The 18,621-nt window shown below is 43.7% G+C and overlaps 1 protein-coding gene across 1 annotated transcript; it reads left to right on the forward strand.

Moving 5' to 3' along the window:
- The first annotated feature begins 1,993 nt into the window (after positions 1 to 1,993).
- On the forward strand, positions 1,994 to 18,418 carry ANKRD40 (ankyrin repeat domain 40). The gene is made up of 5 exons (XM_080993982.1): positions 1,994 to 2,761; positions 6,338 to 6,486; positions 6,996 to 7,475; positions 9,591 to 9,772; positions 14,971 to 18,418. The coding sequence occupies exons 1-5, from the start codon at positions 2,628 to 2,630 to the stop codon at positions 15,115 to 15,117; spliced, it is 1,092 nt and encodes a 363-aa protein (XP_080850108.1). The 5' UTR covers positions 1,994 to 2,627; the 3' UTR covers positions 15,118 to 18,418.
- The last annotated feature ends 203 nt before the right edge of the window (positions 18,419 to 18,621 follow it).

Raw genomic sequence — 18,621 nt, forward strand, 5'->3', positions numbered from 1 at the left:
CGGCACCCTCAAGCCCAGGGCGTCCCCCACAATGCACCGCGCAGATCTCGCGCAACCGCCCAGGGTCTTGTGGCCCAGGCCTAGTGCTCGCCTGCGCGCGGATCTCGCCTGGGGCGCGGGGCAGGGAGTCGTGGGAGGTGCAGCTGCGTAGCCTTCTTTTCCTCTTGGATTGCGAAGGTGCAAGCTGACAGTTACTCCTGACTAGAGCAGCCCGTTATAAAAAAGGGTGTCCTCCGCCTTCAAGAGCGAGCAGCGTTCAGTTTTGCACAGAGCATCCCCTCTTTTTGATAGAAATGCGCAAGAGTTTGCAACCTCTTCACAGAATTCGGGAAATAAAATTTTGAAACGACTTGATCTGCTCTTCTATATATAACACTGCTGTATTTTAAGTCGCTTTGTTGTTCTCTTTTTTTGTAAGCCGCTTGAGTTTTTGTTTCTGAAAGAAAAGAAAAAAGTGACAAATACAGGAGATATCTCAGTCGGTGGAGCAGGAGAATCGTACTCTAGGTCATGGGTTTGAGCAAAAGATGACCTTTGTGGTCCCTTCCAACTGTACAAACTATAAAATCCAAGTCCCGTTACCCAAGCCTCTCAGAGCCTCAATACACAAACAATGCCTCTATTCAGCTTTGTTTTAAATAATCCTCTGGTCCCACATTTGCTTAACGAACCTTCAGTCCTGCACCTGTTACTATTAGAACCCCAATGGGAAAGGCAGTGCGTAGGTGTTTCCCCACAGCTCAATAACACAAAGAAATTAAATTTGACAAGGAGTACTTTAAAAAAATAGTCTCATGCTGTGAGACAGAATCATTATACAATCACTTGATAAAATATGGCCAGTTTTTGTTTATAAAACATCTGACACCTGAGGCTGAGTACATGAGACTCAAACTGCAATCCTAAATACTAGTCCTGAGCATAATGGGATATACTTCTGAGCTAAGTCAGAATTTCCCCCAAAAGAGAACTATCGTCAGCCAAGTATTGTCCTGAATTTGTGAACGGGACACAGAAGGGAAGTCATATTTGGCTCCTTCTTGTTTATATGAGTTGCCAACCTTTCGTTCTCTAAAGGCTTCTCTGCCTATCATATCAACGTACCTGTGAAAAAAACACACAGATTTTTTTCATGGAGAATCCCACCCATTCCAAGTAAATTTCCCAGGGTTTAAAACATTTTATTTTAGTTGAAAATGACTGTTAGATCTGGGCAAGTGTTTGCTTCTGGATCAATCAATGTGAACTTTTATTATGCAATCACAGTACAGTGTTCAGTGCAAAAACAGTATCATTAAAACAAAAACAGAACACAAAATCTTAACCATTAATTATCCTGCAAAACAATGGTGCGCATTTGTTTTACTGCTAGAAGGAACCTGGCACTAAAGTTTTGTTTATATTATTTATTTTCCCATATTTTATTAATATATTTATGCCCCACCTTTCTTTTTTAAAAAGACTACTAGGCACCTTAAACAATATTGACTCATTAAAAAAACACAACCAAAATAGGGAAAGTACACCTCTGGCAGAACCCCCTACAAACTGTCAAAATAGTGACTCGGTCCTACTGCACTAAAATATGTTAAGTAATGGGGCAGGCCAGTAGTGATGGACTTGAGTGGTTTTCCCTTAGGAGAGCATTCCATGGCTATAACGCCCCAACTGAGAAACTGCTGCCCTGTGTGTCTGGCCATCATAATTCAGACAGCAAGCGCTCTCCTGTTCCATTTTAAGAAGCAATCTGCAACATGGACTCTAAGAAACCTTAATTATATTACAAAATGTGCACATTGTAATAAAACTGGGGACAGCATTGGCAGATTACTCGGGAGACATAAATTTACCAAGTCCAATATTTCAAAAGGGCTGCTCTACATTGTATTTAGCTATTTTAGATTTACCGCTGTAGCCTGTTCTGCATCCGTTTAGAACTGCTACAGTTTTTTTTTCTGGGCTCCAGCATCATCTCTTGACGCCTCATACCTTCCTGTTTTGCAAGGAACTGGCTCGCTGTTTTAGTACGTTTGGATCAGTAGTGTTAACAGATTTGTTTGCAGCGTACATCGCGCTAGGAATCTGCCACCGGGGAAGGCAGGGAAACTGACGATCCTTTTCAGTGGAAGCACAAGCAATAAAATGCAGAGAGATCTGGAGCTGGGATAGGTTGTGGTATAAAGTAGTGATCGCGAGAAAGACTGCTTATATTTTAAATAGCAACACGTATGAGCAAATGGGGAAAAAATGAAAGTGTTCTGCAAGATTGCAGGAGCGCGTGAATGTTCGCGTGCCGGACTGTTGGTAGGAACTAAATATCTAGGTCATTGTTGTCGCATTTAATAGAGTCCCCCTGCGAGAAGGAGGAAGCCGTATCCGCTCTAGACTATGCAATTAGGGAAAAATGGCCTTCAGAAATGTGAAACTGTTTGATTTATGAGCCATAGGTAGGAAACAGCCGCATATGAGTTTAAGATGAAAAAGGACTAAGGCGTGAGACTTTTCTTTCAGGACGGATCGGATTCTTCCTGCCTCTGATGGACTAGTTTTATAAGATGATCCGTCGTTCGCAGTAGGCGGCTCCATTCGACAATCCCAAAGTTTTACTGCAAAGATAATTTTGTAACATGAGCTCTGCAGCAGAGGAAAAAGAGCTTCAGGAGCGACTGAGAGAAGCCGCTGCTTTGGGGGATGTTGAAGAAGTTCAGCGATTGGTGGAATGTGGCGTCAGTGTGAACTCTCAAAACGAAATCAACGGCTGGTGAGCATTTAGCAAGTGAATTGCATCGGCAGCTTTTGGGCAATACCATACGTATTGGCATTTTCAGAGAGCGGTGTGTGGTAGACTTGGTTACGGAGTCTGGAGTGATATTTTAAAAGTCTTTTTCTTCTTGCTATTCAGCCATTCTAAAATTCCTAAAAGGAGGGTCAGACAATGCATTTGCTGTTATGTTTTATTGTGTTCAAAAGTTTATTTTAATCTTGTTAGCAGTGTCTACATCACACTGAAGAGATCTGTTTGTCTGCTTGTTAGATCACAAGTGCCTTTCTCTTTTGTTGGCTTTTGTGAGGTGAATCTCACATTTTAGCAATTATATTCTTATATTTCTAAAAGTTCTCATAAAGTAAAAGTTACCATTTTTTTGTAATATAAATTGAATGTATGGCCACTGTGCTTTCTTTTCTTCTACTCTTGTTGGTTGGTCTTATGGAAATGTATTGTGATTTTGGTGTGACATGAAGTTGCCTTGGAAAGGGAAGGAGTGAATTAGTGAGATTTGCATGTGGCACAAAATTGTTTTGAGATTTGTTCAGAGTAGAAGAATATAGCAAAACTTTGTCAGAATGATACAATGATAGATAACTGCACAATGGAGAGAAAAAAACCTAACAATATTAATGTAGTTATAAATTAATTGTTATTAATTAATATACCATCCTATAACCAGAGAATTATAGTACAGGACTGTACAGTAAACTATTGGCAATCTCAAAATCAGTATTGTATACTAAATATGTTAGAAAATACAGAAAATTTAACATTGGTTAGAGTTATATGACTTCGTTGACCATTTAACAAAGTCTGCAGTACAGTAGTCTCAATATTCAAAAAAGAATCTTGAGAGCACACTGAGATAAAATAAGTAGTAATGAACTAGGGTGACCAAGTGCCCTGCTTTAGAGAGGACAGGATTCTCTTTGAAGGTGTCCCCCTCTGTTTGAAGGGCTGTCAAGTCCAAGTCTGGTTTAAAGATGAACCTGAATAAAGGAGGGCAAGAGCTTTGACGTTACTCCATCAACAACTGGACATCAGCCAAATGGGTCACTTGATTGTAGTTGTCTCATCTAGACTGAGATGCATTGTATATATTTTAAATTATAGTAATTATTCTAAACCTGCATCAATGCATATACGTTATCATATGCAAATCTATGTCCTTTTCAATTATGCCTGCATACTTTTTTTGGCACTGCATAACTGGGCACTATTTGTTGAACTGGAAAAAGCGTTGAATTTACCGGTAGATTATAGAGACTTGGAATCAAATCCTTGCTCACTTAGGCATCTCACTGGATGGTCTTACACTCAACATAACCTACTTTATTGGGTTGCTCTTAAGATAAAAATAGGATAACCTGATGTGTGCTGTCTTGAGCATCTTGGAAGAATGAAGGTAGACAAATGCACTAAACAAAGAAATAGCAGTTTTGCAGGATAGTAGGGGCCATGCTTGAAAAGGTCAATATCACTATAGGCTTGCCCACACTTCTGCTTGTGCTGTACCTAGAAAGCATGGGTCCAAGCGGTTTTCTAGACATGGGTTCAGTTTTCCCCTTGCCCTGCAGCAGGACGTGTAGATAAACCCTGAGTCTTGATTGGATGGTCCAGCTTCAGTTGCTTCAAAGGTGCAGAAGAATTACTTGCCCTCACTGGACATTGTTTGGAAAGGGGCAGGGTAATAAACCATACAGAGTTGCAGGAGGAGGTCTCCTCTGCCCCACTGGAGCTTTAATTATCACCATTCCTCATACAGTGGTACCCCGCAAGACGAACGCCTCGCAAGACGGAAAACCCGCTAGACGAAAGAGTTTTCCGTTTTGGAGGCGCTTCGCAAAACGAATTTCCCTATGGGCTTGCTTCGCAAGACGACAGCCCATAGGGAAATCTCAGGGACAGCGGGGAAGCGCAGCGGGTCTTCCCCACTGTCCTAGGACCTCCTCCGAAGCCTGGCAGCGGGGCGGGGACACCTCCTCCCGCCGCCGCCGGGCTTCGGAAGGCTCCTCCGAAGCCGGGCGGTGGGGCGGGAACACCTCCCGCCGCCGCCGGGCTTCGGAAGGCTCCTCCGAAGCCGGGCGGCGGGGCGGGAACACCTCCCGCCGCCGCCCGGCTTCGGAACGGTGCTCCGAAGCCGGGCGGTGGGGAGGGAACACCTCCCGCCGCCGCCCGGCTTTGGAACGGTGCTCCGAAGCCGGGCGGTGGGGAGGGAACACCTCCCGCCGCCGCCCGGCTTTGGAACGGTGCTCCGAAGCCGGGCGGGGGGGAGGGAACACCTCCCGCCGCCGCCCGGCTTCGGAACGGTGCTCCGAAGCCGGGCGGGGGGGAGGGAACACCTCCCGCCGCCGCCCGGCTTCGGAACGGTGCTCCGAAGCCGGGCGGCGGGGCGGGAACACCTTCTGAAGGCGGGCGGGGGGCAAAAGTCTTTGCTCCCCCCTGCCTGCCTGTCCCGGAGGGCTTTTAAATCGCCCCGGACAGCGGAGAAGTCCTCCGCTGTCCCGGGGCGATTTTAAAATGCCGCCCGCCAGCATTTTAAGATCGCCCGGACAGCGGAGAAGTCCTCCGCTGTCCCGGGTTTTTTTAAAATGTTGGGGGTGGGAAGAAAAGCCCTTGTCCCCCCCCCCAGACTTCAGAAGAGGTCCGGGGACAGACTGTCCCCGGACCTGGCCTGAAGGCGGTTTCCCTAGGAACGCATTAATTGATTTTCAATGCATTCCTATGGGAAACCGTGCATCGCAAGACGAAAAACTCGCAAGACGGAGAGACTTGCGGAACGAATTAATTTCGTCTTGCGAGGCACCACTGTATTTACATAGTCAATTAGTGTGTGTGGATCCTTTTGTAGTCACCCTGGTGCCATCTGCACACAACAGCAGACTATGGGAAACTCCCAAGGTTTGCAAACATACAAAAGGAAAAAGTTCTGTGCCTTTTTATCCAAATCACCCCAAATACACTAGACTTGAACACGAGAATTCTGTTTACGAAGGTATTGCCTGACTGTGGATTTGGGTATATGCAAGACTGCCTTTATCAAAGCAGTAGTTTGCTGTTACACTGAGATGTTGTTTGGAGGGGGAGGAAATAAATGTTTTGTATTTATACCTTGTCAACTTAAGTAAATTAGGTAATTGCATTAAATCAGTGAAATCCTTTCTAAAAATGGGTTTGGGCTTGTTTGTTTTTCCAGGAAGGGGAAATGTGCCTCAAATCTGAATTCAGTTGTTGTTGTTTTTAAGTGTGCCCCAGATATTGGAAGTTTAGAGTGTGGGCTCATCTCTTTGGCCTTGCTGCTAGAGAACTGCATGTGAAAGCTGTGAAACTAGAAGTACTGTAATGAACTTTGAAGCGCAGTGATTTGCAATAGGGAAGGATTCTGCCAGTAGGTGTCACTATAGGAATGTATAAGAAATATAAAAAATCTTTAAGAATAGCAAAACTGCTCAGCTTAAGGTAGGCTGTCATTATTTTTCAACGGATATAGTACATCAGTTTTTATTTTTATTTAATGTAGTGTGTTTGCACCCCCCCAAACTTAGCTGTTACATTTGCCTTGTGCAGGACTTGCTTGCATTGGGCCTGCAAACGGAACCATGCTCAAGTGGTATCGTACTTGCTACATGCTGGCGCTGATAAGGACGCTCTGACTGTTAAAGAAGAAACACCAGCCCAGTTAACATCAAAGAGGGAAATTAGGAAGATGTTGGGAGGTAAAATGATCGGTTGATACTAACAACTGTCTAGAATATTTTGGTGCCGAAGGGAATCCATAGTGATTTAATGAAGATGAAACAGTATGATCTTCCTGCCCTTGTAACTTTCTCCCCTAAGTCTCCTTTAATCCTTTCGCTAGAATCAGCATTGATGTGTACAGATACTGATTTGGAAAAAGGAAGACTGTAACCATCAAAAATTGATTGCTGAACTTTGACTTGGTTAAAAATGTAGTCCCTCGTTAATCCCAGGTGGGGATGTGCAGGGATAATTTTTGTTACATTTAATTTAATATCTAACTTCATAATAGAAGTATCAAATGATTGCATTTTATTATAGCATTAGAAATGCTTAATTTATTTTTATGTGCACATTGTAATTTTAACATGTACAGCTAGCTTAGCAGTGCTAGTTCTGTCTCTCTCTCCCCTGCCGGGTTACTCACCAAACCTCTGTATGTTTAGTTGGAAATTGCCTTTATTTAGAGCTATTCTTTATTTTGCAGTGGAAGATGCTGAGGAGCTTCCAGATGAGAAGAAAGATTCCGCCTTGCCCATTATCCCCAATTACTTGGCTAACCCACCTTTCCCTTATGTGTATAACTCCATGAGTAGCAGCACTACCAGCACCTCAGCTTCCTCTTTGAATGGAAGACTTTCCCCTTCCTTAGAACAGCACAATGAAGACTGCCCCATTTCTTTACCTCAAGTTCAGGCACCTGGCACTACCATGTTGCAACATGAAAAGCTTTCCCCTCTGGGGTCCAATGGGGACATGACAAGGGCAATGGCAGCGGAATCCCCAGAGCCTGCAGTCCAGAATGGTCACGGTCACCAGATGCCTCTTCCTCCAAACAGGACGCTCTCTTCCCCTGTTGCAGCTAAACAGCCTGAAACACAGCCACCAAATGGTTCCTGTGCTGGACCTGTCCCAACATTTCAGCCCTTTTTCTTCACCGGAACATTCCCCCTTAGTAACATGCAAGGTAACCTCAGCTGTTAAGCTTTCAAGATAACTTAGTGCTGCCTTTTGGTGAAAACAATTAGAATAAAAACTGTGTGTAGATTGAACAGAAATTGGACAGGATAACAAATCAATTAGCACAGAGTTTGGTTTGGTTTATAATCTTCCTTGGTCAGAAGTCCCTTCCTGAATTTTCTGTCACTTCATACAACCTAGTGGTCAAGACAGTGATCCCTAAATGAAATCCCACAAAGTTTCTGGGGGAGTTTTCTAGCTGCCTGGGAAACAGTCGCATAAGCAATAATCAGACATTTATCTGAAGGTGTATAGAAGAGGGAAGGCGGCCCTAACTAACCACTATGTGCATTCAATGTAATGTCTGGAAAATCTATGGGGAGATAAAACTGCGTGTAGGCCGTGTCTGCACAATTTATATATCTGTCAAACAGGCAGAGTCCTCGAATCACATGGGAAGAGCCTACATATGGCAATTATTTCCAGACATGTTATCAAATGTGCTTGGATGAGCCCAATCATTATCACCGCCCCCAGGCACATTCATATGAGCGTTGAATAGTGCTAAATTATTCCCTCTCACACCAAGCAGAGGATGGTCAGTACTGTGGATTTACAGAACTCATACCCATTGCCTATTGATTATATAAGTGGCAGTACCTTGGGTTGAAGTAGCTTCAAGATAAGTATTTTCGGGTTGCGCACTGCGGCGACCCAGAAGTAACGGAGCGCGTTGCTTCCAGTTTTCACCGCTCGCGCATGCGCAGACGGTCAAAATGACGTGATGCACATGCGCAGAAGCAGCAAATTGCGATCCGCGCACACGGGTTGCGTTCGCTTCTGGATGCGAACAGGGCTCCAGAATGGATCCCGTTCGCACCCAGAGGTACCACCGTATATTTTAGTAGTAGAAATTACTCCTTATGTTACGAAACTAAATGGATTCTATATCCCCCTGCCAAATCAATTCACTGTTTTTGTTTGGCCTATTGCAGATATAGAAAAATTGATTTATTGAAGTTGTTATTCCTGAGCTCTAAATGATAGCGTATCATTAGGGGTACCATAGATTCCTCTTTCCCCACAAACAATAATGCTTATTTGCCTTAATTGCTGTTGCTTAAATTGAATGCGTATCTAGGCATATTACCGAAGTAGTATTATTTATTTCATTGTTTTGAGCCTTCAAAACCTTATTGAGGCAACTTACAGTGCAAAAATACTTAAGGCTGGTTCTTTCTGCTAAAGGCAGAGATAGCATGGCCATGAGGAGGGTTATATCCCTGCTTTTTTTCTGCCGCTGCTAGGCAGCTCTGCAAGCATCAAGCAATAGTAGACTTGGCCCACATTTTCTGATGGAAGCCCTGATACTCATGCAGGCCCCATGAGAGCAACCACCCGAAGCTGAACTGTGAAAAGATGCAGATTTGCTGTTACACCATGGGCCGTGTTTGATGACAGCGGAAATGTGTTTTATGGCTGCACCTGCATATTCAAGGACCTTGTCAATTACCTGCCTCTCCCGCTCCCTCTCCCCCTGCCCCCCTCCCCAACTCGAGGGTTTCATGTGATGGCAGGTTTGGTCTAGCACGGACTGGGGAAGCTTTTTCAGCTTAATGGTTACATTATATTCTGGACCACATTCCAGTGGTGGGCAGGGCCTGGGGAAAAGTGGGCAGATCAGTGAATGTAAATGCTACCTTTGTATAGTAGGTTAGTATCTACTCACACACACCTTGCTCTACGCAGACGGTTGAAGGAGACCATGCAGCCAGGCAAATACACTTGAGGAAGGTGGCAAGCAGGGCTGAGGAGCATTCTGAGGCTCAGGGAGAGGTCTGGAGGGCTGAAGCTCTCCATCTCTAGTCCAGGAGCCTCACTGCTACTCCATGGCAAGCATCACGTTGAAGTTGTTATTGTTATTGTTATTGTTATTTATTTATTAAATTTGTATACCGCCCTATACCCGCAAGTTGCAGGGCGGTTCACAAGTTAGAAAAAGGGATTGCCAAAAGGGAAACAAGGCAACCTTTTGAAATTTAATTACTACCCAATAACATTTGCCAAGTGCTTATTATTAATGCTCCTAACAATTGTGGTTGTGTGTGTCTTTTAAAATTAGAACTGGTGCTTAAGGTCCGAGTTCAAAACCGTACTCTAAAAGAGAATGATTTCATTGAAATTGAACTGGATCGGCAAGAACTGACTTATAAAGAATTGCTCAGAGTAAGCTGCTGTGAGCTGGGGGTTAACCCGGAACACGTGGAGAAAATAAGGAAACTTCCAAATACAGTATTGAGAAAGGTAAGATCCTCATTCTGTCCTCGTTCCTCTGTTTCTTTTTTTATTCTTTTTCTTTTGCTGATGCCAGACCTGTAGAATGACACATGAAGCTGAATGCAGTCCAGTGGCTATATCTGATTCGTGTTTCATAACTTCCCTGGGTTTGAACCCTGAGGAAAGCAGCAAAGGCTGAAGACTTTTTGATTGACCAGGGTTTTCACCTGACATACTGCATTTAGCCTGGGTTCTGCAGGCCTGTTTTATGCATTTAAGAGATTGTGTGGTGGGGTGCTTAAGATACCTGTATTATTTCCTGAGACTTTTAAATCAGAAGTACCACAGTAGCATTTCAGCAATGTAACTCTGCCTGGACAAGAATAGGTCACTTAAGTGTGTAGGTAATAGATTAATTGATGGGTCTTATTTCTCCCCCAGTGATCAGTTTAGATTTTGGAGTTCATATTTGACACTGGCATTTTGGTGCTAATGCTAATGTCAAATTTTGGTGCTGGAGCAGATTTCTGTGGCAATAAGACTTTGTTATATTCTAAATATCAATTTAGAAAATCGGTGCAATGATGGAAATTGGATACTCCAATAAAAATGACTAAAAGTCAAAAGCACTGGGTGCAAAGATTCAGTGGAATCTCTCTCTCTCTCTCTGTGCTATGTTGAATTTTTGGTTGCATTACATGGCTAATGAGTAGGACAACTGTGTTCCCACTCCAGGTCTTTTTAAAATTTCAGTCCATGCAGGAGGGAGCTTTGTGTGTGCAGAATGGCAGCAAGCCATGTGCAAACCTACACTGCATGTTGCATGTTATGTGCAAGAGGATTTACCATCTGTGTAGTTTGATACTGGAAGTTCCTGTTCTCAGATGTAGGTATAGATATTCAAAGGGTTGGAGAAACATATATATCCAAATGCACACAATCTATATATTCTCATTTGCCCCTGCTCAGGGCAGGTGAAGATAAGGGTTTTCCATCCCCAAGTAATGTAATGGAAATGCTGTCCTGATACAACTTCTGAGGCCACTATGTGTGACTTTTCTTTCTGAGGTTCTTATTTAAGTAGGTTTTGCACATAGCTACATCTAGATTTGGGCCAATGGCTTTCAGCTGCATACCTGAGAGCTGAAACTGGGCCCAAAGTTATTCAGCATCACTGCTTCTGTATCTCTGACATTGGTTATACCAGTTTCTGATTCCTTTTGCAGTTGCAGTTTAGTATAACCCATAGGTTAGGACTGGGCAACACACAGAGTCTGTAAACCACATGGATTCAAAGCGTCCTAGAGTTTAGAGCTGGAAGGAAACTTGGACGTTTTTGGTCCAACCTCAACGTGCTGGATGCAGCTACAGCATCCCTGACAGATGGCCATGTGATGCTTGGTGTGCCATGCATGTTAGAATCTTGACAATTCAAGGAATTGAGTTGTCTCCCTGGATTCTCCCTGAGGCCAGTACAAGATGCTAACTTCAGAATTTGCAGGTCAGAATAGTATAGGTGTCAGGGCTGCCTCAAGTCTCAGCTCACAAAAGACCAACGCCAATTTCTTCTTATATACAAAAGTGTTTATTGGAGTTCATAGTTTGCTTCACATCCGGGGCGCGCAGCCCCACGTCTGTTACCCTTAGACCGTTGAAGTCCCCTCTGAGTCAGTCCCTCCCCTGCACCAGTTTAAGAGGCTTGCGCTGCTCCACCTCTTCCTCTCTTTCCTTTTCCGCAGGGTCTTCCTGCCCCCTGGGGTTTCGCCCCTCCTGGATTCCCCTGATGCGGAATCCCCAGATTGCTCTTGCCCCCTCCTGCGGGCTTTGGGACCTGGCTCCTCCTCCGGGCTCCCTGTACTTCCGCGTGCCTCCACATTTGAACTTGGCGCGCGCGCCCAACCTCTAACCTTCCTTTTGACAGTTACACTACTCCCTTCACTACTCCCCTCCCCTTCCGGGAGGGTGGCTTGCTCCGACCTCCCTCCCTTCTCTGCTGCCGGAGCTGCTTCCCCTGATACACTGGAACCTCCACCCCCTTCGCTGCACTCTGGCGGGGAGGCTGGTCCTGACGCCCAGCTGCCACTTTGGGATCCCCCGCTGGCCCCCTGCTCCTGACACGTCCCCCCTGGGGCTCCCCTGGCCTTGACCACCGGCGCCCCCTTCTGGGAATCCTCTGATTCGCTGGAAAGACTCATGGAATCTCTTGAGTCATTGTCATCCTCTTCCTCGCTGTCCTGGGATTCATCCCCATCGCTCTCCATCTCCTGCCTACCCTGTGCCTCTGTCCCTGAACCCCTGACAATAGGTTTTTCCTGTCTTCCATACAATAACTTATTTGCACAACTGCTGGGCACATCAGCTCCGTGCTAGCTAATGGCGAGCTGTTGTAGCCACACGCATGACCAGTCTTCTTGCCTACCAGCTGTAGTATCTGCTGTAGTATCTCCTGCTGCAGTCCGAATCCCCAGCTCGCTCGCTCTTTTCCTAGGTTTTTTGTTTTGGGTGCTCCACCCCACATAAACATTTGCTTTGAGTTAAGTGCGCTGATTTCCCCTCTGTTGGGTTTGCAGTTCAGATTGTAAAATCTTAGCGCACTCATCATTGCTTTTTCCAAGCTGTTAATAAAAATGCTCACTAGTGCTGGCCCAGGGCAGATCCCTGTGGAATGTCATTTAGCTCCCCAATTCAAACAATAGCAATCCACTAATAGCTACTCTGGCTGAAATCCACAGCATGCTGGAACATCTTGTGTGTAGCTTCCCAGCCAAAAGTACACCTGCCTCATGGCAGCATGTTCCAATTCACCCTTCTCCAATTTACTTGTAAGAGTAGCATATGGAACATTATCAAAAGCCCTCCTGGAATTGAGATATTTTATCCATTTGGTTCCTTTTACTAAAGCCAATTATCCTGCTGGAGTAATAACCCAAGCTGGCTTTCATTTTCTCAAAAATATTGGCCGCTAATAACCAAGACCCATTCCTTCAGATATTTATTATAATTTATGATTATTCAAGCCTTCATACTATGTTCAGGGTAATTATAACGGTATCATCTTCCTCCAACCTGCATTTACGGACACTACTGTTCTTACACCAACATTTCTTGACGTCAGTGGGACTATCCTGTAGTACACATGTTGCCCACAGCAGTCTTCATAAGCATCTAATCCCTTGTGAACGTTTCATATCTGTAGTTTTAAACCTTATGTTTTAAATAAAGAACACTTTCTGAAAAGAGATGCTTAAAAAGAAAAAGCCCTCTTAGAATTGGAATCTCTGCCTGCACTCCTCATCATGATAGAATGAATGGACTTTTCCTGTGCAAATAATACAAGGTCAAGATATTCCCGTGCTATTCACTAGTCACCATAACCCAGGCATGTCCAAAGTCCATTTCGGGGGCCTAATCCGGCCCGCTGGTCAGTTTAAACCAGCTGTGATCCACTTTAGTGCTAGGTGATTAAATAGGAAGCACTGCCTTTCCTCCCCATTTTACAATGTGGTACTGTCTGCTTTATTTTTGTAGCCTGGCATGGTGAACTTAATTTTGTTGATATAGATGTTTCAAATACCTGTGCTCTCAGTTGCTCTAGCCAAGCTGAACTGAATTGGAGCACAAATCCTCTTAAAGGCTCTGGCTCCCAATCCAGTTATACAGATGTAGCCCTGGTCAAATCAATCAACTCTAGCCCCTGCTGCCTCCTCTGGAACATCTGATTGGCATTCTCACTGATTTCCTGATAGGACGACATATATGGAGTCCCAACAGGAGGGGAACTGCATTCATATTGATAACCCTTAGCTGGTTCAAAGTACTTTGCCAGCAAGCAACATCATCAGAATAGGCATTTTAGCTTGGACTTTTTTTTTAAAGCAAAATTCATTCCAGGTGTCTAGAGGGAACTTTTCATTTATCTGTTTAGAAAACTTTTTGAACAGTTCAATTTAAAAAAAGTGAGTGGTGTACATAGAATAATATAAAATAATAATAATATTCACACTCTGTGGCAAGGATATAGCACAAGTATGCACTCATTCTCCTTCACACATGCAGATAACAACATAGTTGCTACTACTCATATTTAATGCAAATAGATTTGGATAGAAAGTAAAGGCTTCACTTGAACAATAGCTGCCCACAAGCATTAACTTCCTGTTGTACTGTTTGAGCTTATTTCTCTCTGGCAAACTAAGGCTGTAATCCTATGCACACCTGCCTGTAAGTAAGTTTCAGTGTGTACCATAATACTTATTTCTGAGAAAGCATGCATAAGTTTGCACTGATAGTATGAAAATCCATTTTTGCAGCATTAAAAGTGGCAGCCCTTTGGTTTGCTGTATTTCTAGAAGACTCAAGCTATAGCATAAGAAATTTCTTAATCTCTTAGCAATCTCCATGTAAAGACCCTCACAGAGCATAGGCTGGCAAGAACACATGGAAGAACACAGGCCATAGGTCCAAGAATAAAACATTGGGTTGGATCCAAACTGTTTGTTGAAGATAACTCTCGTTGATTTCAATATCAACTATGATTGATTTTTCACACTGGTTTCAATGGGACAACTGCAACTAAATTGCTCTGGATCTCTCAACAACAGTAATCATTTATAAAAGGAGTCCTACCACCAGAACCCCTACAAGTATTTCTGCTAGCACAACAAGGCTTTCCCCCCATCTGCTCTCCCCATAACCCCACAAATAGGCAGGGGATGTTGGGAGAACACCTGAAACAGCATGCCAGCAGAGGAGAGGGCAGATTTCTCTGTCAGCACAAGTATTTCTGTTTGCCTGGTGAAACAACCTGCTTAGTACTATGTTGAATTCATCCGTTAAAATCTACTATGTGCTGTGTACAGATTAAAAGGAAGGTAGGCTTACAGTCTAAAAGACACAGCACAAAAGGAAATGGGGATGGGAAGGGCAGAGCATGCAAACTCAAAACACCATTTCTTAAAGTTAACAAAGTTCTTAATAATGATCAGCTTGAATGAAAACAGTTCAGGGAGGAGAGGAACCAAAAGGGCAACTGGTCTCTCAGCCCAGACAATGGCGTGGATCCTGTTGTCCAGTTTCTCTTTCCTGCAGTCAGTTGGAACATCAAAATTAAATATACAAGATGTAGTGCAACACAAAGGTGAGCCGAAATCGTTGCATCATTTGGACTAGCATGCCTCATAATAGTATAGACATCGTTTTTAATTTATTGTGTTTATTTCTTTCAGGACAAAGATGTATCGAGGCTTCAGGATTTCCAAGAACTGGAGCTGGTTTTGACGATGAGTGATAATGACTTTCTGTTTAGAAATGCTGCACCAACGTTAACTGAAAGGCCTTGTTACAATAAGAAAGCATCAAAGTTGACTTACTAGCTATTCAAATGAAAAACCTGTCACTAGTATTTAACAGTTAAACCTAGGATTTTGCAAGGGCTATAACCTCAGATTCTACTTTACCTTGGAAGACAGAGTTAACCTATAAAGCACACTTACTTGGAAGCAAGTTCTGCTGAAAACATTTGGGCTTGTTCCTACTTAAGTGTCTGTAGGATTAGAATGTCCACTTAGAGTATCTGCAGTTAATTTTTGAGTAACCTGGCAGTGAAGTAATGTTTTTGGATAGGATACTAAGCAGCAACAGATTATTGCCTCTCTCTCCATGCAGCAGTGTTTCTTGCTAGGAAATCATTACATCTCTGAACACTGCAGAGTTAGAAGCTCTCAGGGAAAGACTTAAATTAAATTGCTCTAATAATTGCTACTTATTAAAAAGAGCAGGAGCACTTACGTTGAAGGAGAGAAGCCGGAACACATTTAACACTTGTAATTGGATACTTAGCATGCAGAGACTCCTAGTATAACCAGTGTTCAAATGTGTTAGCTTGAGAATAAGCTACTTTTGCAGGAGAAAGGGTAAGAGGAAGAAGGAGAAACCTCAAACAGTAGTTACACTGGCCTAGTGCAGGAGCGGCTATCCTGTGGCTCTGCAGTTGTTGTTTGACTTCGGTTCCCATCACCCCTGCCTGTTGACTTATCTAGCTTGGACTGATGGGATTTGGAGTCCAAGAGTATCTGGAGGGTCACAGGTTAGTCACTCTGGCAAAGTGTTTCAAACTAAAGCTGATACAGCATCCTTTGGAGAATGGCATGTTGCAAAACGGAAGTGGGATATATCTCACCACTTACGCATGTCACGAGGAATGTCAGGGTTGTTAGAGGCAGAACGGTAGCCTGAGATGGTCCCCCTAGCCTCACTGCTACTAATGGGACAAGCCACCTGTAAGCTTCCACAAGGGGAGAGGTCTATACAGTTTGGAACTGACAAGCAGGGAACGACTCTCCTCCCCATCCCATCTCCCAGTGGTACGTTGTGGCCTGGGAGACTGGACCAGTCAGGTCCAGATGCCCATTCCTTTGGGGAGGAAGGCTTAAGACTTCTGACACTTTATTTGGCTGAGTTAAAACCGTCACCAAGTGGCTAAATCAGCTGTGATTTCTTCAAGATGGTGCTCAGGTCAAATATTTGAACATATTTACCGTGTTAACCCAAGCTGTAAATATGTTGACCGAAACCGTTAGGGTGTGTGTCTAACTCATTATTGCTTGCCAGTAAACAATACAGAATGGCTGGTAGTATCTGGTGATGGCTGGGGATATTATTATTATTATTATTAATTATTATTATTATTATTACTGGAGAGGCTTCCAGAAGGATTATTAAGAACGCAACTTCACTCCAGAGCCTGATGCCACACATGAAACGAGCACAACCCCCCTTAGCCTCTTATCCTAATTATCCTCTGATCTTGAAACTATTAACTATTTAAAGGAAAGTAATCTTGTAGCATTTTAAATAGCAAAAATTATTTTTAATACCAAGATAAATTAGTAAGGAAATCTTGGCATTTCTATGCATTTCTGACAGACTTGCTTGCATCTCATATAGGCATGTCCAGCTTTTCATCTTCTTGCTAGTTCACTTTCTGTATAAATAGTCTGCTGTCAAGTTCTAGAATTAAAGAGTCTGGAAAAGCATGGAACATAACATTTTTGAATAAAATATAATATACCTAGTTTTAGGATTATGTGTACTAGTGAAGGGATCTCAGTTACTCTAACTGCAGCACAATGAGTATGTGCTTCAAGTTGGTTGGACTACCCAGCTAGATGAATTAATTAACAGAAAAATATTCAGCTGCTGATTTCAGTGCCCCCAAGTCAGGCTCCTAAGCTTCAGATTGGGGCAAACGCTCATGTGCTCTGTAATCCTAGCTTCGAGCCATGGCTTTCTAAGCAACGGCCCTGACCGATATTACAGAATTACGAGCAGCTTTGAAGGGAAATTTATGTCCACAGTAATGCACTTGGAATGGGTGGTATTCAGCAACTTCCACTTGCTGAATGGGACTTTCCCCACTCCCCTCCACCAGATGTGCTCTAGAGGGAAAGGTCATTTTTCTGGAATGAAGGTCCATCACGTGGATTGTAGCGCCACCGGTTATCCAAACGCCAGAAATGCACAGAATTGCAAGTAGTAGGTGTGCCATAGTCCTCAAGCTCAGAGAAGAAAAATGCACAGAGGACAAGCTGCTACAAACTGCTTCTTCAAGAAAATAACAGGAGAGTGCATATAAATGGTCTTAACTGAAAATACTGGAGGAACATATTGGAAGAATGCAAGCAAGATAATTGAAGCAAACACAGAGAAACCCTTCCATGGATTAGGTAGCTACTCAGAAACATATAGATAGGGAGAGGAGGCTGTGATGGAACTTCATCTCAGAGAAGTGTCCTTCAGGTAAGGAACCAATATTCCCTTCTCCATGTCAAAGATGCAAAACCTTTTGGGGGGGTTGATGGAAAGCGATGGACTACAAAAGGATCTGACAGAGCAGGTCCCTTCAGAAGACACTGTAGAAAAGGATGAGAACCAATGGAGGAGGATGTTTAGGTGGCCAGGACTAAAGAAATGGCACATACTAAAGTGACCTGATGAGGTGAACTTTGGCATGGAGGAGAGACAGACTGCAGCGGCTGGGGAAGGCAGACATTGGCAGCTGGGGACCACAAAAAATAAACAGCAGGGTTGGGAGAGCAAGCAGCTGTGGCCAGGGAGAGCAAGTGGCTGTGGCCAGGGAGAATGAACAAGTGGCTGAGGCCAGGAAGCTGTGGCTGGAAAGGGAAATTGGCAGTAGCCAGGTGAATAGATGACAGCGACTGGAGGGAAAAAAGGGAAAAGAAAAGAAAAATCTACTGGAAAAGAGAGGGAAGCAGAAGGAAAACTGGAGACAGAAGAATCAAAGGACAGAAAACGGGGTTTTTTGAGGGGGAATCACAGGAAACAACGGAAGATGAAGGTTAGTAAAGACACATGGAAAGTCATGGAGGTGAAGCTAGGAAAGACGACAGCTTCAGATGTTAGGTAGGAAATAGACTAGGGTTGAGGAGGGCTAAGCCACACCTACTTCGTGTAACTTGAGTAGATGTGCTACCTTCAGATGACCGGTGGTGTGATGGACCTTCATGCTCTTTTTAGATGCTTTAAACTGGGCTAGGCTGGAAAGAAGTGCTGTTCTGTGCACTTGCAAATTCCAGAAACCTGGATCTTATTTTGCTTTTCCAAGAGACCCATTTATTGCAACGGGATGCAAAGATGGATGCCACTAAGGGGGTCATTATTCCAAGCAAAACTATTACTGTCACTAAATGCCTGGGTAGATACCATAATATTTCAGTGCATTTATAACCGACATGTAAAGCAGTTATTTGACTAAAACATTTAACTGTTTAATAGCTAACAAATATAAGCTACCTTATGCTGAGGACAGCCCTCTGAATTTCTTTATCCCTTTAAACAGTGGCCAAATTGAGTCATTG

Source organism: Podarcis pityusensis (genome assembly GCF_964106645.2).
Source record: "Podarcis pityusensis genome assembly, chromosome: 2".
In the NCBI taxonomy this organism is placed as follows: Eukaryota; Metazoa; Chordata; class Lepidosauria; order Squamata; family Lacertidae; genus Podarcis; species Podarcis pityusensis.

Bases quoted from the DNA above. Each gene is read 5' to 3' on its own strand.
- ANKRD40 (XM_080993982.1), top strand. From the start codon at position 2,628: ATGAGCTCTGCAGCAGAGGAAAAAGAGCTTCAGGAGCGACTGAGAGAA. The intron at 2,762-6,337 runs GTGAGCATTTAG...TGCCTTGTGCAG, and splicing joins CAAAACGAAATCAACGGCTG to GACTTGCTTGCATTGGGCCT. The intron at 6,487-6,995 runs GTAAAATGATCG...TTTATTTTGCAG, and splicing joins AATTAGGAAGATGTTGGGAG to TGGAAGATGCTGAGGAGCTT.